Source organism: Coregonus clupeaformis, unplaced genomic scaffold (genome assembly GCF_020615455.1).
Source record: "Coregonus clupeaformis isolate EN_2021a unplaced genomic scaffold, ASM2061545v1 scaf0015, whole genome shotgun sequence".
Taxonomy (NCBI): Eukaryota; Metazoa; Chordata; class Actinopteri; order Salmoniformes; family Salmonidae; genus Coregonus; species Coregonus clupeaformis.
Genome location: NW_025533470.1, coordinates 1,018,647 through 1,044,212, shown reverse-complemented (window position 1 = coordinate 1,044,212; position 25,566 = coordinate 1,018,647). Strand labels below are relative to the sequence as shown.

At 32.8% G+C, this 25,566-nt stretch overlaps 1 protein-coding gene across 1 annotated transcript; it reads left to right on the top strand.

Annotated features, from left to right (window-relative positions):
• The first annotated feature begins 17 nt into the window (after positions 1-17).
• Positions 18-24,484, top strand: LOC121556116 (magnesium transporter protein 1). The gene is made up of 10 exons (XM_041870004.2): positions 18-157; positions 872-1,041; positions 2,387-2,504; positions 18,910-19,050; positions 19,185-19,325; positions 19,423-19,512; positions 20,888-20,951; positions 21,041-21,115; positions 22,226-22,316; positions 22,566-24,484. The coding sequence occupies exons 1-10, from the start codon at positions 68-70 to the stop codon at positions 22,579-22,581; spliced, it is 996 nt and encodes a 331-aa protein (XP_041725938.1). The 5' UTR covers positions 18-67; the 3' UTR covers positions 22,582-24,484.
• Positions 24,485-25,566: the final 1,082 nt, after the last annotated feature.

The following is a 25,566-nucleotide window of genomic DNA, read 5'->3' as shown; positions in this document are numbered from 1 at the left end:
ATCGGAATGTTACAGAGAATCCTTCACTCCGTGGCAAGTCGACTGACGGACAGCGCCTCTGTGAAAGATGATTAAAATGTATCTAAAAGTTTTGTATTCGTTGTTGTTGGTGTTGAGTTTCTATGGGATCCCTTCAACCGGACAGAAGAAAAAGGAGGTATATTATTCTCAGCGCACGGTGACATAATTATTAAACTAGCTAGCAGGCTAACGTTAGCTCATGGGTCTAGGGGAGATAGGTTTAGCTAGCTAGCTATGAACTTTTAGACAATAACCGGTTTCCTAGCTAGTTTGCAACGTCAAAATGCTGCATATATCTATCTATCTAGTTAATTGTAATAACTAACAAGTCACCTATTGACATGGCTATGTTCTACTTGGTCGATAACATTTAACCTTCCTGCAGTTATAATCCGCATAATTCCTAAACGTTGTAAAGCACTTCCGGGTAAGAAAGGCGCCGTCTTTTGGCGCTAGCTAGGTAGAGGTAGTAGAGACTTGTTCTCTGAGTGGGTTGGCCAGTTGATGGACTGGGCTGGTATAAGACCCTGACCCCTGACCTCTAACCCCTCTTCTCACTCCCTCCAGACCCTGCTCTATGATGTGGGCCGGTATAAGACCCTAACCTCTAACCCCTCTCCCTCCAGACCCTGCTCTCTGAGAAGGTGGGCCGGTATAAGACCCTAACCTCTAACCCCTCTTCTCTCTCCCTCCAGACCCTGCTCTCTGAGAAGGTGGCCCAGCTGATGGACTGGGCCGCTATAAGAGTCTGACCTCCAACCCCTCTCCCCTTTTCTCACTCCCTCCAGACCCTGCTCTCTGAGAAGGTGGGCCGGTATAAGACCCTAACCTCTAACCCCTCTCCCTCCAGACCCTGCTCTCTGAGAAGGTGGGCCAGTTGATGGACTGGACTGGGAAGAGAGCTGTGATCCGTATGAACGGGGATAAGTTTCGGCGCTTTGTGAAGGCTCCTCCCAGGAACTACTCTGTGGTCATCATGTTCACCGCCCTGCAGCCGCAGAGACAGTGTGGCGTCTGCAAGTAAGTTAGCTACAAATTGTTACACCAGATAATGTGATTTAACCAAAGATTGTTGGTATCAATTACTTGGATTTACAGGATAGGTACTGTTTGGTGTAGCACGGTGTAGCACAGAGAATTTTCTACCAACCTTGGCGATACTGTATTCATCCTCAATTTGGGGAAACAGGAGTCTCATAAAATGTCTGTGTCCAGTTGCAGGGGGTCCATTTGAATTCGGGAAATAAATACCTTATTTCCTCCATAAAGTAATCCAACAATGTGTACACCGCAATCTTGTCTATTTCAAATCTCCTCTCATTGATTGAGACAGGTGGGTGTCCACCCCAAAGTGCTGCATGTCATGATACTCACCTGTCTCCATCAATGAGAGAAGATTTGAAATAGACAAGATGGATTACTTTATGGAGCAAAAAAAGTATTTATTCAAACAAAACCGTCTGCCAGTCAGTAACAGAGACAGTGTGTAGTCTGGCAGTCAGTAACAGAGACAGTGTGTAGTCTGCCAGTCAGTAACAGAGACAGTGTGTAGTCTGCCAGTCAATAACAGAGACAGTGTGTAGTCTGCCAGTCAGTAACAGACAGTGTGTAGTCTGCCAGTCAGTAACAGAGACAGTGTGTAGTCTGCCAGTCAGTAACAGAGACAGTGTGTAGTCTGCCAGTCAGTAACAGAGACAGTGTGTAGTCTGCCAGTCAGTAACAGACAGTGTGTAGTCTGCCAGTCAGTAACAGACAGTGTGTAGTCTGCCAGTCAGTAACAGAGACAGTGTGTAGTCTGCCAGTCAATAACAGAGACAGTGTGTAGTCTGCCAGTCAGTAACAGAGACAGTGTGTAGTCTGCCAGTCAGTAACAGACAGTGTGTAGTCTGCCAGTCAGTAACAGACAGTGTGTAGTCTGCCAGTCAATAACAGAGACAGTGTGTAGTCTGCCAGTCAGTAACAGACAGTGTGTAGTCTGCCAGTCAGTAACAGAGACAGTGTGTAGTCTGCCAGTCAGTAACAGAGACAGTGTGTAGTCTGCCAGTCAGTAACAGAGACAGTGTGTAGTCTGCCAGTCAGTAACAGACAGTGTGTAGTCTGCCAGTCAGTAACAGAGACAGTGTGTAGTCTGCCAGTCAGTAACAGAGGCAGTGTGTAGTCTGCCTGTAAGGGATCACGTGTTAGTTTTACACATGGATGGGGCAAGGACATGTCATAATATGCCTTTGTGGTACGCTTGATTCAGCTTGCACTTTTGGGGCTATTCCATTAGTTCCATTGTTCTGGACACAGTAAATCAAGCATATCTCAAATATGAAAATGTATTTGACGTAGTGTGTGTACGTGTGTGTCCAACCCCCTACAGACAGGCTGATGAGGAGTACCAGATCCTAGCGAACTCGTGGCGTTACTCCAGTGCCTTCACCAACAAGGTCTTCTTCGCTACCGTCGACTTTGACGAAGGATCTGACGTCTTTCAGATGGTACCAACACTCTTCTATCTCTTCTAGGTTTTTATTTCACCCTTCACAATGTTATTTAGAACCAGTTTAAGCTGTCTCAGCCTGTCTCCCTACCTGTTGGCGTCGTTAAACCAGTTTAAGCTGTCTCAGCCTGTCTCCCTAACTGTTGGCGTCGTTAAACCAGTTTAAGCTGTCTCAGCCTGTCTCCCTAACTGTTGGCGTCGTTAAACCAGTTTAAGCTGTCTCAGCCTGTCTCCCTAACTGTTGGCGTCGTTAAACCAGTTTAAGCTGTCTCAGCCTGTCTCCCTAACTGTTGGTGTCGTTAAACCAGTTTAAGCTGTCTCAGCCTGTCTCCCTACCTGTTGGCGTCGTTAAACCAGTTTAAACTGTCTCAGCCTGTCTCCCTACCTGTTGGCGTCGTTAAACCAGTTTAAGCTGTCTCAGCCTGTCTCCCTACCTGTTGGCGTTGTTAAACCAGTTTAAGCTGTCTCAGCCTGTCTCCCTAACTGTTGGCATCGTTAAACCAGTTTAAGCTATCTCAGCCTGTCTCCCTACCTGTTGGCGTCGTTAAACCAGTTTAAGCTGTCTCAGCCTGTCTCCCTAACTGTTGGCGTCGTTAAACCAGTTTAAGCTGTCTCAGCCTGTCTCCCTACCTGTTGGCGTCGTTAAACCAGTTTAAGCTGTCTCAGCCTGTCTCCCTAACTGTTGGCATCGTTAAACCAGTTTAAGCTGTCTCAGCCTGTCTCCCTACCTGTTGGCGTCGTTAAACCAGTTTAAGCTGTCTCAGCCTGTCTCCCTACCTGTTGGCGTCGTTAAACCAGTTTAAGCTGTCTCAGCCTGTCTCCCTACCTGTTGGCGTCGTTAAACCAGTTTAAGCTGTCTCAGCCTGTCTCCCTACCTGTTGGCGTCGTTAAACCAGTTTAAGCTGTCTCAGCCTGTCTCCCTACCTGTTGGCATCTTTAAACCAGTTTAAGCTGTCTCAGCCTGTCTCCCTACCTGTTGGCGTCGTTAAACCAGTTTAAGCTGTCTCAGCCTGTCTCCCTAACTGTTGGCGTCGTTAAACCAGTTTAAGCTGTCTCAGCCTGTCTCCCTACCTGTTGGCGTCGTTAAACCAGTTTAAGCTGTCTCAGCCTGTCTCCCTAACTGTTGGCGTCGTTAAACCAGTTTAAGCTGTCTCAGCCTGTCTCCCTAACTGTTGGCGTCGTTAAACCAGTTTAAGCTGTCTCAGCCTGTCTCCCTACCTGTTGGCGTCGTTAAACCAGTTTAAGCTGTCTCAGCCTGTCTCCCTAACTGTTGGCGTCGTTTAACCAGCCCGATCTCACATTCTTTAAGTGAAACTACACCTTGAGAGCAGCTCAGTCTGGTGAGTCTACCAAACTGGATCATTACAACATTAACCTTCTCCAACTGCTAAAATTGGAACACTGCTTTAACTGTTGCATTTCAACTCAGTAGTGTATATGAATATAGTAGTAGTTATATACAGTTGAAGTCGGAAGTTTACATACACTTAGGTTGGAGTCATTAAAACTAGTTTTTCAACAACTCCACAAATTTCTTGTTAACAAACTGTAGTTTTGGCAAGTCGGTTAGGACATCTACTTTGTGCATGACACAAGTAATTTTTCCAACAATTGTTTACAGACAGATTATTTCACTTATAATTCACTGTATCACAATTCCAGTGGGTCAGAAGTTTACATACACTAAGTTGACTGTGCCTTTAAACAGCTTGGAAAATTCCAGAAAATGATGTCATGGCTTTAGAAGCATCTGATAGGCTAATTTGCATAATTTGAGTCAATTGGAGGTGTACCTGTGGATGTATTTCAAGGCCTACCTTCAAACTCAGTGCCTCTTTGCTTGACATCATGGGAAAATCAAAAGAAATCCGCCAAGACCTCAGAAAAAAATGGTGGACCTTCACAAGTCTGGTTAATCCTTGGTAACAATTTCCAAATGCCTGAAGGTACCACGTTCATCTGTACAAATAATAGTACGCAAGTATAAACACCATGGGACCACGCAGCCGTCATACCGCTCAGCACGGAAGAAGCCACTGCTCCAAAACCGCCATAAAAAAGCCAGACGGCTGCGTGGTCCCATGGTGTTTATACTTGTGTACTATTGTTTGTACAGATGAACGTGGTACCTTCAGGCGTTTGGAAATTGCTCCCAAGGATGAACCAGACTTGTGGAGGTCTACAATTTTCTTTCTGAGGTCTTGGCTGATTTCTTTAGATTTTCCCATGATGTCAAGCAAAGAGGCACTGAGTTTGAAGGTAGGCCTTGAAATACATCCACAGGTACACCTCAAATTTTTTAAAAACATTTTAGTCATTTTTAGCAGACGCTCTTATCCAGAGCGACTTAAAGTTTGAGTGCATACATTATTATTTTATTTTTTTCATACTGGCCCCCCGTGGGAATCGAACCACAACCCTGGCGTTGCAAACACCATGCTCTATCAACTGAGCTACATCCCTAAAAATTGACTCAAATGATGTCAATTAGCCTATCATAAGCTTCTAAAGCCATTACATCATTTTCTGAAATATTCCAAGCTGTTTAAAGGCACAGTCAACTTAGTGTATGTAAACTTCTGACCCACTGGAATTGTGATACAGTGAATTATAAGTGAAATAATCTGTCTGTAAACAATTGTTGGAAAATGTACTTGTGTCATGCACAAAGTAGATATCCTAACCGACCTGCCAAAACTATAGTTTGTTAACAAGAAATTTGTGGAGTGGTTGAAAAACAAGTTTTAATGACTCCAACCTAAGTGTATGTAAACTTCCGACTTCAACTGTATATATGTATTATTTGTGACTATAGTAGTAGTTATTATGTATTATTTGTGAATATAGTAGTAGTTATTATGTATTATTTGTGAATATAGAAGTAGTTATTATGTATTATTTGTGAATATAGTAGTAGTTATTATGTATTTTTTGTGAATATAGTAGTAGTTATGTATTATTTGTGAATATAGTAGTAGTTATTATGTATTATTTGTGAATATAGTAGTAGTTATTATGTATTATTTGTGAATATAGTAGTAGTTATATATGTAGGATTTGTAAATATAGTAGTAGTTATATATGTAGGATTTGTAAATATAGTAGTAGTTATATATGTAGTGTATGAATATAGTAGTAGTTATATATGTAGGATTTGTGAATATAGTAGTAGTTATATATGTAGGATTTGTGAATATAGTAGTAGTTATTATGTATTTGTGAATATAGTAGTAGTTATATATGTAGGATTTGTAAATATAGTAGTAGTTATATATGTAGGATTTGTAAATATAGTAGTAGTTATAAATGTAGGATTTGTAAATATATTAGTAGTTATTATGTATTATTTGTGAATATAGTGGTAGTTATTATGTATTATTTGTGAATATAGTAGTAGTTATTATGTATTATTTGTGAATATAGTAGTAGTTATTATGTATTATTTGTGAATATAGTAGTAGTTATATATTTAGGGATTTGTAAATATAGTACTAGTTATATATGTAGGATTTGTAAATATAGTAGTAGTTATATATGTAGGATTTGTAAATATAGTAGTAGTTATATATGTAGCATTTGTAAATATAGTAGTAGTTATATATGTATTATTGTGAATATAGTAGTAGTTATAAATATAGGATTTGTGAATATAGTAGTAGTTATTTATTATTTGTGAATATAGTAGTAGTTATTATGTATTATTTGTGAATATAGTAGTAGTTATTTATTATTTGTGAATATAGTAGTAGTTATTATGTATTATTTGTGAATATAGTAGTAATGATGTATTTGTGAATATAGTAGTAGTTATTATGTATTATTTGTGAATATAGTAGTAGTTATTATGTATTATTTGTGAATATAGTAGTAGTTATTATGTATTATTTGTGAATATAGTAGTAGTTATGATGTATTATTTGTGAATATAGTAGTAGTTATTATCTATTATTTGTGAATATAGTAGTGGTTATAAATGTAGGATTTGTAAATATAGTAGTTATATATGTAGGATTTGTAAATATAGTAGTAGTTATATATGTATTATTTGTGAATATAGTAGTAGTTATTTATTATTTGTGAATATAGTAGTAGTTATTATGTATTATTTGTGAATATAGTAGTAGTTATGATGTATTATTTGTGGATATAGTAGTAGTTATAATGTATTTGTGAATATAGTAGTAGTTATGATGTATTATGTGTGAATATAGTAGTAGTTATTACGTATTATTTGTGAATATAGTAGTAGGTATTATGTATTATTTGTGAATATATTAGTAGTTATTATGTATTATTTGTGAATATAGTAGTAGTTATGTCTTTTTTGTGAATATAGTAGTAGTTATGATGTATTATTTGTGAATATAGTAGTAGTTATATATGTAGGATTTGTAAATACAGTAGTAGTTATATGTGTCGGATTTGTAAATATAGTAGTAGTTATATATGTAGGATTTGTAAATATAGTAGTAGTTATATATGTAGGATTTGTGAATTTAGTAGTAGTTATTTATTATTTGTGAATATAGTTGTAGTTATTATGTATTATTTGTGAATTTAGTAGTAGTTATAAATATAGGATTTGTGAATATAGTAGTAGTTATTTATTATTTGTGAATATAGTAGTAGTTATTATGTATTATTTGTGAATATAGTAGTAGTTATTATGTATTATTTGTGAATATAGTAGTAGTTATGATGTATTTGTGAATATAGTAGTAGTTATTATGTATTATTTGTGAATATAGTAGTAGTTATTTATTATTTGTGAATATAGTAGTAGTTATTATGTATTATTTGTGAATATAGTAGTAGTTATGATGTATTATTTGTGGATATAGTAGTAGTTATGATGTATTTGTGAATATAGTAGTAGTTATGATGTATTATGTGTGAATATAGTAGTAGTTATTACGTATTATTTGTGAATATATTAGTAGTTATTATGTATTATTTGTGAATATAGTAGTAGTTATTATGTATTTTTTGTGAATATAGTAGTAGTTATGATGTATTATTTGTGAATATAGTAGTAGTTATATATGTAGGATTTGTAAATACAGTAGTAGTGATATATGTCGGATTTGTAAATATAGTAGTAGTTATATATGTAGGATTTGTAAATATAGTAGTAGTTATATATGTAGGATTTGTGAATTTAGTAGTAGTTATTTATTATTTGTGAATATAGTAGTAGTTATTATGTATTATTTGTGAATTTAGTAGTAGTTATATATGTAGGATTTGTAAATATAGTAGTAGTTATATATGTAGGATTTGTAAATATAGTAGTAGTTATATATGTAGGATTTGTAAATATAGTAGTAGTTATATATGTAGGATTTGTAAATAGTAGTAGTTATATATGTAGGAGTTGTAAATATAGTAGTAGTTATATATGTAGGATTTGTAAATATAGTAGTAGTTATATATGTATTATTTGTGAACATAGTAGTAGTTATATATGTAGGATTTGTGAATATAGTAGTAGTTATTTATTTGTGAATATGGTAGTAGTTATTATGTATTATTTGTGAATATAGTAGTAAATATGTATTATTTGTGAATATAGTAGTAGTTATGATGTTTTATTTGTGAATATAGTAGTAGTTATGATGTTTTATTTGTGAATATAGTAGTAGTTATGATGTATTATTTTTGAATATAGTAGTAGTTATTACGTATTATTTGTGAATATAGTAGTAGTTATAATGTATTATTTGTGAATATAGTAGTAATTATGTATTATTTGTGAATATAGTAGTAATTATGTATTATTTGTGAATATAGTAGTAGTTTTGATGTATTATTTGTGAATATAGTAGTAGTTATTACGTATTATTTGTGAATATAGTAGTAGTTTTGATGTATTATTTGTGAATATTGTAGTAATTATGTATTTGTGAATATAGTAGTAGTAATTATGTATTATTTGTGAATATAGTAGTAGTTATGATGTTTTATTTGTGAATATAGTAGTAGTTATGATGTTTTATTTGTGAATATAGTAGTAGTTATGATGTTTTATTTGTGAATATAGTAGTAGTTATGATGTATTATTTGTGAATATATTAGTAGTTATGATGTATTATTTGTGAATATAGTAGTAATTATGTATTATTTGTGAATATAGTAGTAATTATGTATTATTTGTGAATTTAGTAGTAGTTATGATGTATTATTTGTGAATATAGTAGTAGTTATTACGTATTATTTGTGAATATAGTAGTAGTTATTATGTATTATTTGTGAATATAGTAGTAGTTATGATGTATTATTTGTGAATATAGTAGTAGTTATTATGTATTTGTGAATATAGTAGTAGTTATTATGTATTATTTGTGAATATAGTAGTAGTTATTATGTATTATTTGTGAATATAGTAGTAGTTATTAAGTATTATTTGTGAATTTAGTAGTAGTTATATATGTAGGATTTGTGAATATAGTAGTAGTTATATATGTAGGATTTGTAAATATAGTAGTAGTTATATATGTAGGATTTGTAAATAGTAGTAGTTATATATGTAGGATTTGTAAATAGTAGTAGTTATATATGTAGGATTTGTAAATATAGTAGTAGTTATATATGTAGGATTTGTAAATATAGTAGTAGTTATATATGTATTATTTGTGAATATAATAGTAGTTATTATGTATTATTTGTTAATATAGTAGTAATTATGTATTATTTGTGAATATAGTAATAGTTATGATGTATTATTTGTGAATATAGTAGTAGTTATGATGTATTATTTGTGAATATAGTAGTAGTTATGATGTATTATTTGTGAATATAGTAGTAGTTATGATGTATTATTTGTGAATATAGTAGTAGTTATTACGTATTATTTGTGAATATAGTAGTAGTTATTATGTATTATTTGTGAATATAGTAGTAGTTATATATGTAGGATTTGTAAATATAGTAGTAGTTATATATGTAGGATTTGTGAATATAGTAGTAGTTATATATGTAGGATTTGTGAATATAGTAGTAGTTATTATGTATTTGTGAATATAGTAGTAGTTATATATGTAGGATTTGTAAATATAGTAGTAGTTATATATGTAGGATTTGTAAATATAGTAGTAGTTATAAATGTAGGATTTGTAAATATATTAGTAGTTATTATGTATTATTTGTGAATATAGTGGTAGTTATTATGTATTATTTGTGAATATAGTAGTAGTTATTATGTATTATTTGTGAATATAGTAGTAGTTATTATGTATTATTTGTGAATATAGTAGTAGTTATATATTTAGGATTTGTAAATATAGTACTAGTTATATATGTAGGATTTGTAAATATAGTAGTAGTTATATATGTAGGATTTGTAAATATAGTAGTAGTTATATATGTAGCATTTGTAAATATAGTAGTAGTTATATATGTATTATTGTGAATATAGTAGTAGTTATAAATATAGGATTTGTGAATATAGTAGTAGTTATTTATTATTTGTGAATATAGTAGTAGTTATTATGTATTATTTGTGAATATAGTAGTAGTTATTTATTATTTGTGAATATAGTAGTAGTTATTATGTATTATTTGTGAATATAGTAGTAGTTATGATGTATTTGTGAATATAGTAGTAGTTATTATGTATTATTTGTGAATATAGTAGTAGTTATTATGTATTATTTGTGAATATAGTAGTAGTTATTATGTATTATTTGTGAATATAGTAGTAGTTATGATGTATTATTTGTGAATATAGTAGTAGTTATTATCTATTATTTGTGAATATAGTAGTAGTTATTATCTATTATTTGTGAATATAGTAGTGGTTATAAATGTAGGATTTGTAAATATAGTAGTTATATATGTAGGATTTGTAAATATAGTAGTAGTTATATATGTATTATTTGTGAATATAGTAGTAGTTATTTATTATTTGTGAATATAGTAGTAGTTATTATGTATTATTTGTGAATATAGTAGTAGTTATGATGTATTATTTGTGGATATAGTAGTAGTTATAATGTATTTGTGAATATAGTAGTAGTTATGATGTATTATGTGTGAATATAGTAGTAGTTATTACGTATTATTTGTGAATATAGTAGTAGGTATTATGTATTATTTGTGAATATATTAGTAGTTATTATGTATTATTTGTGAATATAGTAGTAGTTATGTCTTTTTGTGAATATAGTAGTAGTTATGATGTATTATTTGTGAATATAGTAGTAGTTATATATGTAGGATTTGTAAATACAGTAGTAGTTATATGTGTCGGATTTGTAAATATAGTAGTAGTTATATATGTAGGATTTGTAAATATAGTAGTAGTTATATATGTAGGATTTGTGAATTTAGTAGTAGTTATTTATTATTTGTGAATATAGTTGTAGTTATTATGTATTATTTGTGAATTTAGTAGTAGTTATAAATATAGGATTTGTGAATATAGTAGTAGTTATTTATTATTTGTGAATATAGTAGTAGTTATTATGTATTATTTGTGAATATAGTAGTAGTTATTATGTATTATTTGTGAATATAGTAGTAGTTATGATGTATTTGTGAATATAGTAGTAGTTATTATGTATTATTTGTGAATATAGTAGTAGTTATTTATTATTTGTGAATATAGTAGTAGTTATTATGTATTATTTGTGAATATAGTAGTAGTTATGATGTATTATTTGTGGATATAGTAGTAGTTATGATGTATTTGTGAATATAGTAGTAGTTATGATGTATTATGTGTGAATATAGTAGTAGTTATTACGTATTATTTGTGAATATATTAGTAGTTATTATGTATTATTTGTGAATATAGTAGTAGTTATGATGTATTTTTTGTGAATATAGTAGTAGTTATGATGTATTATTTGTGAATATAGTAGTAGTTATATATGTAGGATTTGTAAATACAGTAGTAGTGATATATGTCGGATTTGTAAATATAGTAGTAGTTATATATGTAGGATTTGTAAATATAGTAGTAGTTATATATGTAGGATTTGTGAATTTAGTAGTAGTTATTTATTATTTGTGAATATAGTAGTAGTTATTATGTATTATTTGTGAATTTAGTAGTAGTTATATATGTAGGATTTGTAAATATAGTAGTAGTTATATATGTAGGATTTGTAAATATAGTAGTAGTTATATATGTAGGATTTGTAAATATAGTAGTAGTTATATATGTAGGATTTGTAAATAGTAGTAGTTATATATGTAGGAGTTGTAAATATAGTAGTAGTTATATATGTAGGATTTGTAAATATAGTAGTAGTTATATATGTATTATTTGTGAACATAGTAGTAGTTATATATGTAGGATTTGTGAATATAGTAGTAGTTATTTATTTGTGAATATGGTAGTAGTTATTATGTATTATTTGTGAATATAGTAGTAAATATGTATTATTTGTGAATATAGTAGTAGTTATGATGTTTTATTTGTGAATATAGTAGTAGTTATGATGTTTTATTTGTGAATATAGTAGTAGTTATGATGTATTATTTTTGAATATAGTAGTAGTTATTAAGTATTATTTGTGAATATAGTAGTAGTTATTATGTATTATTTGTGAATATAGTAGTAGTTATGATGTATTATTTGTGAATATAGTAGTAGTTATTATGTATTTGTGAATATAGTAGTAGTTATTATGTATTATTTGTGAATATAGTAGTAGTTATTATGTATTATTTGTGAATATAGTAGTAGTTATTAAGTATTATTTGTGAATTTAGTAGTAGTTATATATGTAGGATTTGTGAATATAGTAGTAGTTATATATGTAGGATTTGTAAATATAGTAGTAGTTATATATGTAGGATTTGTAAATAGTAGTAGTTATATATGTAGGATTTGTAAATAGTAGTAGTTATATATGTAGGATTTGTAAATATAGTAGTAGTTATATATGTAGGATTTGTAAATATAGTAGTAGTTATATATGTATTATTTGTGAATATAATAGTAGTTATTATGTATTATTTGTTAATATAGTAGTAATTATGTATTATTTGTGAATATAGTAATAGTTATGATGTATTATTTGTGAATATAGTAGTAGTTATGATGTATTATTTGTGAATATAGTAGTAGTTATGATGTATTATTTGTGAATATAGTAGTAGTTATGATGTATTATTTGTGAATATAGTAGTAGTTATTATGTATTATTTGTGAATATAGTAGTAGTTATGATGTATTATTTTTGAATATAGTAGTAATTATGTATTATTTGTGAATATAGTAGTAGTAATTATGTATTATTTGTGAATATAGTAGTAGTTATGATGTTTTATTTGTGAATATAGTAGTAGTTATGATGTTTTATTTGTGAATATAGTAGTAGTTATTATGTTTTATTTGTGAATATAGTAGTAGTTATGATGTATTATTTGTGAATATATTAGTAGTTATGATGTATTATTTGTGAATATAGTAGTTGTTATGTATTATTTGTGAATATAGTAGCAGTTATTATGTAGGATTATTTGTAGGATTTGTAAATAGTAATAGTTATATATGTAGGATTTGTAAATAGTAGTAGTTATATATGTAGGATTTGTAAATATAGTAGTAGTTATATATGTATTATTTGTGAATATAGTAGTAGTTATATATGTAGGATTTGTAAATAGTAGTAGTTATATATGTAGGATTTGTAAATAGTAGTAGTTATATATGTAGGATTTGTAAATAGTAGTAGTTATATATGTAGGATTTGTAAATATAGTAGTAGTTATATATGTATTATTTGTGAATATAGTAGTAGTTATATATGTATTATTTGTGAATATAGTAGTTATATATGTATTATTTGTGAATATAGTATTAGTTATGATGTATTATTTGTGAATATAGTAGTAGTTATGATGTATTATTTGTGAATATAGTAGTAGTTATGATGTATTATTTGTGAATATAGTAGTAGTTATGATGTATTATTTGTGAATATAGTAGTAGTTATGATGTATTATTTGTGAATATAGTAGTAGTTATTATGTATTATTTGTGAATATAGTAGTAGTTATTATGTATTATTTGTGAATATAGTAGTAATTATTATGTATTATTTGTGAATATAGTAGTAGTTGTTATGTATTATTTGTGCATTTAGTAGTAGTTATATATGTAGGATTTGTGAATATAGTAGTAGTTATATATGTAGGATTTGTGAATAGTAGTAGTTATATATGTAGGATTTGTAAATAGTAGTAGTTATATATGTAGGATTTGTAAATAGTAATAGTTATATATGTAGGATTTGTAAATAGTAATAGTTATATATGTAGGATTTGTAAATAGTAGTAGTTATATATGTAGGATTTGTAAATATAGTAGTAGTTATATATGTATTATTTGTGAATATAGTAGTAGTTATATATGTAGGATTTGTAAATAGTAGTAGTTATATATGTAGGATTTGTAAATAGTAGTAGTTATATATGTAGGATTTGTAAATATAGTAGTAGTTATATATGTATTATTTGTGAATATAGTAGTAGTTATATATGTATTATTTGTGAATATAGTAGTTATATATGTATTATTTGTGAATATAGTAGTAGTTATGATGTATTATTTGTGAATATAGTAGTAGTTATTACGTATTATTTGTGAATATAGTAGTAGTTATTATGTATTATTTGTGAATATAGTAGTAGTTATGATGTATTATTTGTGAATATAGTAGTAGTTATTATGTATTTGTGAATATAGTAGTAGTTATTATGTATTATTTGTGAATATAGTAGTAGTTATTATGTATTATTTGTGAATATAGTAGTAGTTATTAAGTATTATTTGTGAATTTAGTAGTAGTTATATATGTAGGATTTGTGAATATAGTAGTAGTTATATATGTAGGATTTGTAAATATAGTAGTAGTTATATATGTAGGATTTGTAAATAGTAGTAGTTATATATGTAGGATTTGTAAATAGTAGTAGTTATATATGTAGGATTTGTAAATATAGTAGTAGTTATATATGTAGGATTTGTAAATATAGTAGTAGTTATATATGTATTATTTGTGAATATAATAGTAGTTATTATGTATTATTTGTTAATATAGTAGTAATTATGTATTATTTGTGAATATAGTAATAGTTATGATGTATTATTTGTGAATATAGTAGTAGTTATGATGTATTATTTGTGAATATAGTAGTAGTTATGATGTATTATTTGTGAATATAGTAGTAGTTATGATGTATTATTTGTGAATATAGTAGTAGTTATTACGTATTATTTGTGAATATAGTAGTAGTTATGATGTATTATTTTGAATATAGTAGTAATTATGTATTATTTGTGAATATAGTAGTAGTAATTATGTATTATTTGTGAATATAGTAGTAGTTATGATGTTTTATTTGTGAATATAGTAGTAGTTATGATGTTTTATTTGTGAATATAGTAGTAGTTATTATGTTTTATTTGTGAATATAGTAGTAGTTATGATGTATTATTTGTGAATATATTAGTAGTTATGATGTATTATTTGTGAATATAGTAGTTGTTATGTATTATTTGTGAATATAGTAGCAGTTATTATGTAGGATTATTTGTAGGATTTGTAAATAGTAATAGTTATATATGTAGGATTTGTAAATAGTAGTAGTTATATATGTAGGATTTGTAAATATAGTAGTAGTTATATATGTATTATTTGTGAATATAGTAGTAGTTATATATGTAGGATTTGTAAATAGTAGTAGTTATATATGTAGGATTTGTAAATAGTAGTAGTTATATATGTAGGATTTGTAAATAGTAGTAGTTATATATGTAGGATTTGTAAATATAGTAGTAGTTATATATGTATTATTTGTGAATATAGTAGTAGTTATATATGTATTATTTGTGAATATAGTAGTTATATATGTATTATTTGTGAATATAGTATTAGTTATGATGTATTATTTGTGAATATAGTAGTAGTTATGATGTATTATTTGTGAATATAGTAGTAGTTATGATGTATTATTTGTGAATATAGTAGTAGTTATGATGTATTATTTGTGAATATAGTAGTAGTTATGATGTATTATTTGTGAATATAGTAGTAGTTATTATGTATTATTTGTGAATATAGTAGTAGTTATTATGTATTATTTGTGAATATAGTAGTAGTTATTATGTATTATTTGTGAATATAGTAGTAGTTGTTATGTATTATTTGTGCATTTAGTAGTAGTTATATATGTAGGATTTGTGAATATAGTAGTAGTTATATATGTAGGATTTGTGAATAGTAGTAGTTATATATGTAGGATTTGTAAATAGTAGTAGTTATATATGTAGGATTTGTAAATAGTAATAGTTATATATGTAGGATTTGTAAATAGTAATAGTTATATATGTAGGATTTGTAAATAGTAGTAGTTATATATGTAGGATTTGTAAATATAGTAGTAGTTATATATGTATTATTTGTGAATATAGTAGTAGTTATATATGTAGGATTTGTAAATAGTAGTAGTTATATATGTAGGATTTGTAAATAGTAGTAGTTATATATGTAGGATTTGTAAATATAGTAGTAGTTATATATGTATTATTTGTGAATATAGTAGTAGTTATATATGTATTATTTGTGAATATAGTAGTTATATATGTATTATTTGTGAATATAGTAGTAGTTATTATGTATTTGTGAATATAGTAGTAGTTATTATGTATTATTTGTGAATATAGTAGTAGTTATTATGTATTATTTGTGAATATAGTAGTAGTTATTAAGTATTATTTGTGAATTTAGTAGTAGTTATATATGTAGGATTTGTGAATATAGTAGTAGTTATATATGTAGGATTTGTAAATATAGTAGTAGTTATATATGTAGGATTTGTAAATAGTAGTAGTTATATATGTAGGATTTGTAAATAGTAGTAGTTATATATGTAGGATTTGTAAATATAGTAGTAGTTATATATGTAGGATTTGTAAATATAGTAGTAGTTATATATGTATTATTTGTGAATATAATAGTAGTTATTATGTATTATTTGTTAATATAGTAGTAATTATGTATTATTTGTGAATATAGTAATAGTTATGATGTATTATTTGTGAATATAGTAGTAGTTATGATGTATTATTTGTGAATATAGTAGTAGTTATGATGTATTATTTGTGAATATAGTAGTAGTTATGATGTATTATTTGTGAATATAGTAGTAGTTATTACGTATTATTTGTGAATATAGTAGTAGTTATGATGTATTATTTTTGAATATAGTAGTAATTATGTATTATTTGTGAATATAGTAGTAGTAATTATGTATTATTTGTGAATATAGTAGTAGTTATGATGTTTTATTTGTGAATATAGTAGTAGTTATGATGTTTTATTTGTGAATATAGTAGTAGTTATTATGTTTTATTTGTGAATATAGTAGTAGTTATGATGTATTATTTGTGAATATATTAGTAGTTATGATGTATTATTTGTGAATATAGTAGTTGTTATGTATTATTTGTGAATATAGTAGCAGTTATTATGTAGGATTATTTGTAGGATTTGTAAATAGTAATAGTTATATATGTAGGATTTGTAAATAGTAGTAGTTATATATGTAGGATTTGTAAATATAGTAGTAGTTATATATGTATTATTTGTGAATATAGTAGTAGTTATATATGTAGGATTTGTAAATAGTAGTAGTTATATATGTAGGATTTGTAAATAGTAGTAGTTATATATGTAGGATTTGTAAATAGTAGTAGTTATATATGTAGGATTTGTAAATATAGTAGTAGTTATATATGTATTATTTGTGAATATAGTAGTAGTTATATATGTATTATTTGTGAATATAGTAGTTATATATGTATTATTTGTGAATATAGTATTAGTTATGATGTATTATTTGTGAATATAGTAGTAGTTATGATGTATTATTTGTGAATATAGTAGTAGTTATGATGTATTATTTGTGAATATAGTAGTAGTTATGATGTATTATTTGTGAATATAGTAGTAGTTATGATGTATTATTTGTGAATATAGTAGTAGTTATTATGTATTATTTGTGAATATAGTAGTAGTTATTATGTATTATTTGTGAATATAGTAGTAGTTATTATGTATTATTTGTGAATATAGTAGTAGTTGTTATGTATTATTTGTGCATTTAGTAGTAGTTATATATGTAGGATTTGTGAATATAGTAGTAGTTATATATGTAGGATTTGTGAATAGTAGTAGTTATATATGTAGGATTTGTAAATAGTAGTAGTTATATATGTAGGATTTGTAAATAGTAATAGTTATATATGTAGGATTTGTAAATAGTAATAGTTATATATGTAGGATTTGTAAATAGTAGTAGTTATATATGTAGGATTTGTAAATATAGTAGTAGTTATATATGTATTATTTGTGAATATAGTAGTAGTTATATATGTAGGATTTGTAAATAGTAGTAGTTATATATGTAGGATTTGTAAATAGTAGTAGTTATATATGTAGGATTTGTAAATATAGTAGTAGTTATATATGTATTATTTGTGAATATAGTAGTAGTTATATATGTATTATTTGTGAATATAGTAGTTATATATGTATTATTTGTGAATATAGTAGTAGTTATGATGTATTATTTGTGAATATAGTAGTAGTTATGATGTATCCTCCTGAGTGGCGCAGTGGTCTAAGGCACTGCATCGCAGTGCTAACTGTGCCACTAGAGATCCTGGTTCGAATCCAGGCTCTGTCGCAGCCGGCCGCGACCGGGAGACTCATGGGCGGCGCACAATTGGCCTAGTGTTGTCCAGGGTAGGGGAGGGAATGGCCGGCAGGGATGTAGCTCAGTTGATAGAGCATGGCGTTTGCAACGCCAGGGTTGTGGGTTCAATTCCCACGGGGGGCCAGTATAAAAAAATATGTATTCACTAACTGTAAGTCTCTCTGGATAAGAGCGTCTGCTAAATGACTAAAAATGTAAAAAAAATAAAAAATGTATTATTTGTCAATATAGTAGTTATGATGTATTATTTGTCAATATAGTAGTAGTTATGATGTATTATTTGTCAATATAGTAGTAGTTATGATGTATTATTTGTCAATATAGTAGTAGTTATGATGTATTATTTGTGAATATAGTAGTAGTTATTATTTATTATTTGTGAATATAGTAGTAGTTATTATTTATTATTTGTGAATATAGTAGTAGTTATTATTTATTATTTGTGAATATAGTAGTAGTTATGTATTATTTGTGAATATAGTAGTAGTTATTATGTATTTTTTGTGAATATAGTAGTAGTTATTATGTATTATTTGTGAATATAGTAGTAGTTATGTATTATTTGTGAATATAGTAGTAGTTATTATGTATTATTTGTGAATATAGTAGTAGTTATAATGTATTATTTGTGAATATAGTAGTTTATATATGTATATTATTTGTCTCCCCAGTTGAATATGAACTCGGCTCCTTCCTTCATCCATTTCCCAGCTAAAGGGAAGCCGAAGAAGGCCGACTCATATGAGCTGCAGGTCAGAGGCTTCGCTGCAGAACAACTGGCCCGCTGGGTCGGCGACCGCACTGACGTACAGGTAACACCTTTCACCTCCTGACCTCTCACCTCTTCACCTTTCATCTCTCACACTAGGTATCTGCGTAATGTATTAGTCTGTGTTTATCTGTATAGATGTGGGTGATCATGCTGACTGTGTGTCTCTCTCTCTAGATCCGTGTGATCCGCCCTCCTAACTATGCAGGGCCGTTGATGCTGGGATTCCTGCTGGCAGTGATAGGAGGACTGGCTTACCTCCGCAGAAACAACCTGGAGTTCCTTTACAACAAGAACGTCTGGGCCTTCTCTGCTCTGGTAGGAACACACTGGTTCATTATTTAGTTCAAGCTGAGTATCAAAGATTTGTATGAATAGGTCTTGAGTCATTGTCAACGGTGTGTATTTTCTCTAGTGTTTCTGCCTGATCATGACTTCAGGTCAAATGTGGAACCACATCAGAGGACCTCCCTATGCACACAAGAACCCCACCACTGGACAAGTGGTACGTCTCTCTCTCTCTCAATTTCAATTTAAGGGCTTTATTGGCATGGGAAACATATGTTTGCGTTGCCAAAGCAAGTGAAATAAACAATAGAAAATGAACAGTCTCTCTCTCTCTCTCTCTCTCTCTCTCTCTCTCTCTCTCTCTCTCTCTCTGTAGCCATCTCTCTCTCTCTCGGTCTCTCTCTTTCTCTCTCTCTCTCTCTCGCTCTCTCTCTCTCTGTAGCCATCTCTCTCTCTCTCTCTCCATCCTCTCTCTCTCTCTCTCTCTTTCTCTCTCTGTCTCTCTCTCTGTCTCTCTCTCTCTGTCTCTCTCTCTCTGTCTCTCTCTCTCTCTCTCTCTCTCTCTCTCCATCCTCTCTCTCTCTCTCTCTCTCTCTCTCTCTCTCTGTCTTTCTCTTTCTCTCTCTTTCTCTTTCTCTCTCTGTCTCTCTCTGTCTCTCTCTCTCTCTGTCTCTCTCTGTCTCTCTCTCTCTCTCTCTCTCTCTCTGTCTCTCTCTCTCTGTCTCTCTCTGTCTCTCTCTCTCTGTCTCTCTCTGTCTCTCTCTCTCTCTCTCTCCATCCTCTCTCTCTCTCTCTGTCTTTCTCTGTCTTTCTCTTTCTCTCTCTTTCTCTCTCTGTCTCTCTCTGTCTCTCTCTCTCTCTGTCTCTCTCTGTCTCTCTCTCTCTCTCTCTCTCTCTCTCTCTCTCTCTCTCTCTCTCTCTCCATCCTCTCTCTCTCTGTCTCTCTCTCTCTGTCTCTCTCTCTCTGTCTCTCTCTCTCTCTGTCTCTCTCTCTCTCTCTCTCTCTCTCTCTTTCTGTCTCTCTCTGTCTCTCTCTCTCTCTCTCTCTCTCTGTCTCTCCTAATTTACACCTTCCGTCAGCTCCTACTAAATTATTTGATGTGGAACGTTCCCTCCTGTCCGCACCGACTCTGAAATCACTGCGTCCCTTTTGTGGACAGGAGCGGACGTAGAAATTAGGCATAATCCACCAGCCCTGTGCATCTGTGTGTTAATATCTGTGTGTTAATAACTGTGAGCTGTGTGTTAATATCTGTGTGTGTTAATAACTGTGTGTTAATATCTGTGTGAGTTAATAACTGTGTGTGTTAATAACTGTGTGTGTTAATAACTGTGTGTGTTAATAACTGTGTGTGTTAATAACTGTGTGTGTTAATAACTGTGTGTGTTAATAACTGTGTGTGTTAATAACTGTGTGTTAATATCTGTGTGTGTTAATAACTGTGTGTTAATATCTGTGTGTGTTAATAACTGTGTGTGTTAATAACTGTGTGTGTTAATAACTGTGTGTGTTAATATCTGTGTGTGTTAATAACTGTGTGTGTTAATAACTGTGTGTGTTAATAACTGTGTGTTAATATCTGTTGTTTCAGAGTTACATCCACGGCAGCAGTCAGGCCCAGTTTGTAGCAGAAACTCACATCGTGCTGCTCTTCAGTATCCTTTACACACCTGACCTCTAACCCTGTATGAGAGCCTCTCATTGGCTACAGCCTCTCTCTTTGACCCTTAACCTCCTGCCCCAGACTCTGCTGTTACCATGGGGATGGTGCTGTTGCACGAGGCTGCCACGTCAGATATGGACATTGGCAAGAGGAAAAGTATGTATCTGGCTATCTCTCTGTTTCTCTCCATCTCTCTCTATATCTCTCTCTTTCAATTCAAAGGGCTTTATTGGCATGGGAAACATACGCTACATCACCAAAAGTATTTGGACACCTGCTGACAGCACACAGCCACAGGACAAGTCTGGGTTTGGCGGATGCCAGGAGAACGCTATCTTCCCCAATGCATAGTGCCAACTGTAAAGTTTGGTGGAGGAGGAATAATGGTCTGGGGCTGTGTTTCATGATTTGGGCTATGCCCTTTAGTTCCAGTGAAGGGAAATCTTAACGCTACAGCATACAATTAAATTGTAGATGATTCTGTGGTTCCAACTTTGTGGCAACAGTTTGGGGAAGGCCCTTTCCTGTTTCAGCATGACAATGCCCCATTGAACAAAGCGAGGTCCATACAGAAATGGTTTGTCGAGATCGGTGTGGAAGAACTTGACTGGCCTGCTCAGAGCCCTGACCTCAACTCAATCGAACACCTTTGGGATGAATTGGAACGCTGACTGCGAGCCAGGCCTAATCGCCCAACATCAGTGCCCGACCTCACTAATGCTCTTGTGGCTGAATGGAAGCAAGTCCCCGCAGCAATGTTCCAACATCTAGTGGAAAGCCTTCCCAGAAGAGTGGAGGCTGTTATAGCAGCAAAGGGGGACCAACTCCATATTAATGCCCATGATTTTGGAATGAGATGTTGGACAAGTAGGTGTCCAGATACTTTTGGTAATGTAGTGTATTAGTGTTTTATTTTCCATAGTTTTTTTATTAATGTCAGAATTGTTCTTCCACTTTGACAGAGTATTTTGTGTAGATCTTTGACAAAAAATTACAAATCCATTTTAATCCCACTTTGTAAAATGTGGAAAAAGTAAAGAGGTCTGAATACTTTCTGAAGTCACTGTATATCTCTACACCTCTCTTTTTGTCTCTCTCTCTCTCTCTCTCTCTCTCTCTCTCTCTCTCTCGTCTCTCTCTGTCTCTCTCTCTCTGTCTCTCTCTCTCTCTCTCTCTCTCTCTCTCTCTCTCTCTCTCTGTCTCTCTCTGTCTCTCTCTCTCTGTCTCTCTCTCTCTCTCTCTCTCTCTCTCTCTCTCTCTCTGTAGTCATGTGTGTAGCAGGGATTGGTCTGGTGATGCTCTTCTTCAGTTGGCTGCTGTCCATCTTTAGAGCTAAATACCATGGATACCCTTACAGGTAATACACACACACACACACACACACACACACACACACACACACACACACACACAGACACACACACACACACACACACAGACACACACACACACACACACACACACACACACACACACACACACACACACACACACACAGACACACACACACACACACAGACACACACACACACACACACACACACACAGACACACACACTTATTTTTCACTCCCGGTTGTCTGACTATAACTGGTTGTGTTTTACAGTTTCCTGTTGAGTTAGAGCTGGGAGGAGGAGGAAGAAGAAGAAGCCTGGAAGTTCCAAAGTGCCTCAGACGTCACACGCCACACCACGCCACACCACGACACGCCACGCCACGACACACCACGCCACCCCCACACCACGCCACGACACACCACCCCACACCACGCCATACCACGCCACGCCACGACACACCACGCCACGCCCCGCTGCGCCACCCCACATAGAGGAGGGGAAGGGGGGATAAGGATGTTGTATCTACATAGTTGGGGGATAATGATGTTCTATTTACATAGAGGAGGGGAGGGGGGATAAGGATGTTGTATCTACATAGTTGGGGGATAATGATGTTCTATTTACATAGAGGAGGGAAGGGGGGATAAGGATGTTGTATCTACATAGTTGGGGGATAATGATGTTCTATTTACATAGAGGAGGGGAGGGGGGATAAGGATGTTGTATCTACATAGTTGGGGGATAATGATGTTCTATTTACATAGAGGAGGGGAAGGGGGGATAAGGATGTTGTATCTACATAGTTGGGGGATAATGATGTTCTATTTACATAGAGGAGAGGAGGGAGGATAAGGATGTTCTATCTACATAGAGGAGAGGAGAGGGGATAAGGATGTTCTATCTACATAGTTGGGGAGGGGGGATAAGGATGTTCTATTTACATAGTTGGGGAGGGGGGATAAGGATGTTCTATTTACATAGAGGAGAGGAGGGGGGATAAAGATGTTCTATCGACATAGAGGGGGGATAATGATGTTCTATTTACATAGAGGAGAGGAGGGGGGATAAGGATGTTCTATCTACATAGAGGAGAGGAGGGGGGATAAAGATGTTCTATCGACATAGAGGGGGGATAATGATGTTCTATTTACATAGAGGAGAGGAGGGGGGATAAGGATGTTCTATCTACATAGATGGGGAGGGGGATAAGGATGTTCTATTTACATAGAGGAGAGGGGATAAGGATGTTCTATTTACATAGAGGGGGGATAAGGATGTTCTATCGACATAGATGGGGAGGGGGGATAAGGATGTTCTATCTACATAGATGGGGAGGGGGGATATGGATGTTGTATCTACATAGAGGGGGGATAAGGATGTTGTATCTACATAGATGGGGAGGGGGGATAAGGATGTTCTATCTACATAGATGGGGAGGGGGGATAAGGATGTTCTATCTACATAGATGGGGAGGGGGGATAAGGATGTTCTATCTACATAGTTGGGGAGGGGGTATTGGTCTACAGTGTACTGGTATATGCATCTAAAGCACTGTATTGGTCTATGGCTCTTCAGTGTTGTATTTGTCTAGTGTGTTCAATATCAGTACCGACTGGGTTAGAGAAAGGAGAGGGTCTGTAACAGAGGGTTGGGGTTAGGGAAAGGAGAGGGTCTGTAACTGAGGGTTGGGGTTAGAGAAAGGAGAGGGTCTGTAACTGAGGGTTGGGGTTAGAGAAAGGAGAGGGTCTGTAACTGAGGGTTGGGGTTAGAGAAAGGAGAGGGTCTGTAACTGAGGGTTGGGGTTAGGGAAAGGAGAGGGTCTGTAACTGAGGGTTGGGGTTAGGGAAAGGAGAGGGTCTGTAACTGAGGGTTGGGGTTAGAGAAAGGAGAGGGTCTGTAACTGAGGGTTGGGGTTAGGGAAAGGAGAGGGTCTGTAACTGAGGGTTGGGGTTAGGGAAAGGAGAGGGTCTGTAACTGAGGGTTGGGGTTAGGGAAAGGAGAGGGTCTGTAACTGAGTGTTGGGGTTAGGGAAAGGAGAGGGTCTGTAACAGAGGGTTGGGGTTAGAGAAAGGAGAGGGTCTGTAACTGAGGGTTGGGGTTAGGGTATGGAGGGTTATGTGATGTCTGAGTGACAGCTGTCTGTCTCAGGTGGTGATGATGCTCGTTACCATTAAAGTGCCTTAATGACTACCGTCTCCTGTGGAAGTTTCTTCTGTTTCCTCACTGTGTCCTGACCAATTAGCATGGTAACAGAATGACAGCACCAACAGCACAACCTGGCATTCTGTTACCAAACTTTGCATCTGTACTTTCCTTCAATTAAATGTGTTTTTGTGACATTTTCTGTGGACATTTCTAAAAGTAATCCTTGTGCACACAGTTGTATGGTTTGTTCAAGTTTGCAATCATTGGTTTTTGTTTGACATACATTTTAAAGTGAAAAATCTGAGCGTCCGCGTCATTCTGTTAATGTAGAGAATTTACCATTAGCATCTGTGTTACACCCTGGCTGTCATCTGGCCTGGCAGCGTCAGCGTTTAGCCACCTTTAACCCCTACATCAGGACAGGAACCCATCAGACACCTTTAACCCCTACATCAGGACAGGAACCCATCAGACACCTTTAACCCCTACATCAGGACAGGAACCCATCAGACACCTTTAACCCGTACATCAGGACAGGAACCCATCAGACACCTTTAACCCGTACATCAGGACAGGAACCCATCAGACACCTTTAACCCGTACATCAGGACAGGAACCCATCAGACACCTTTAACCCGTACATCAGGACAGGAACCCATCAGACACCTTTAACCCGTACATCAGGACAGGAACCCATCAGAAGATAAGTAAGACTGACCACCAAGATGACTCACCGGTCCCTGAAATGGACCACACCCTTCAGAAACTGACCACCAAGATGACTCACCGCTCCCTGAAATGGACCACACCCTTCAGAAACTGACCACCAAGATGACTCACCGCTCCCTGAAATGGACCACACCCTTCAGAAACTGACCACCAAGATGACTCACCGCTCCCTGAAATGGACCACACCCTTCAGAAACTGACCACCAAGATGACTCACCGCTCCCTGAAATGGACCACACCCTTCAGAAACTGACCACCAAGATGACTCACCGCTCCCTGAAATGGACCACACCCTTCAGAAACTGACCACCAAGATGACTGACCGCTCTCTGAAATGGAACCCCCAAGAGGAGAAGAAACAGACCTGGAGCAGGAGAGACATCAAGGCAGAGATGA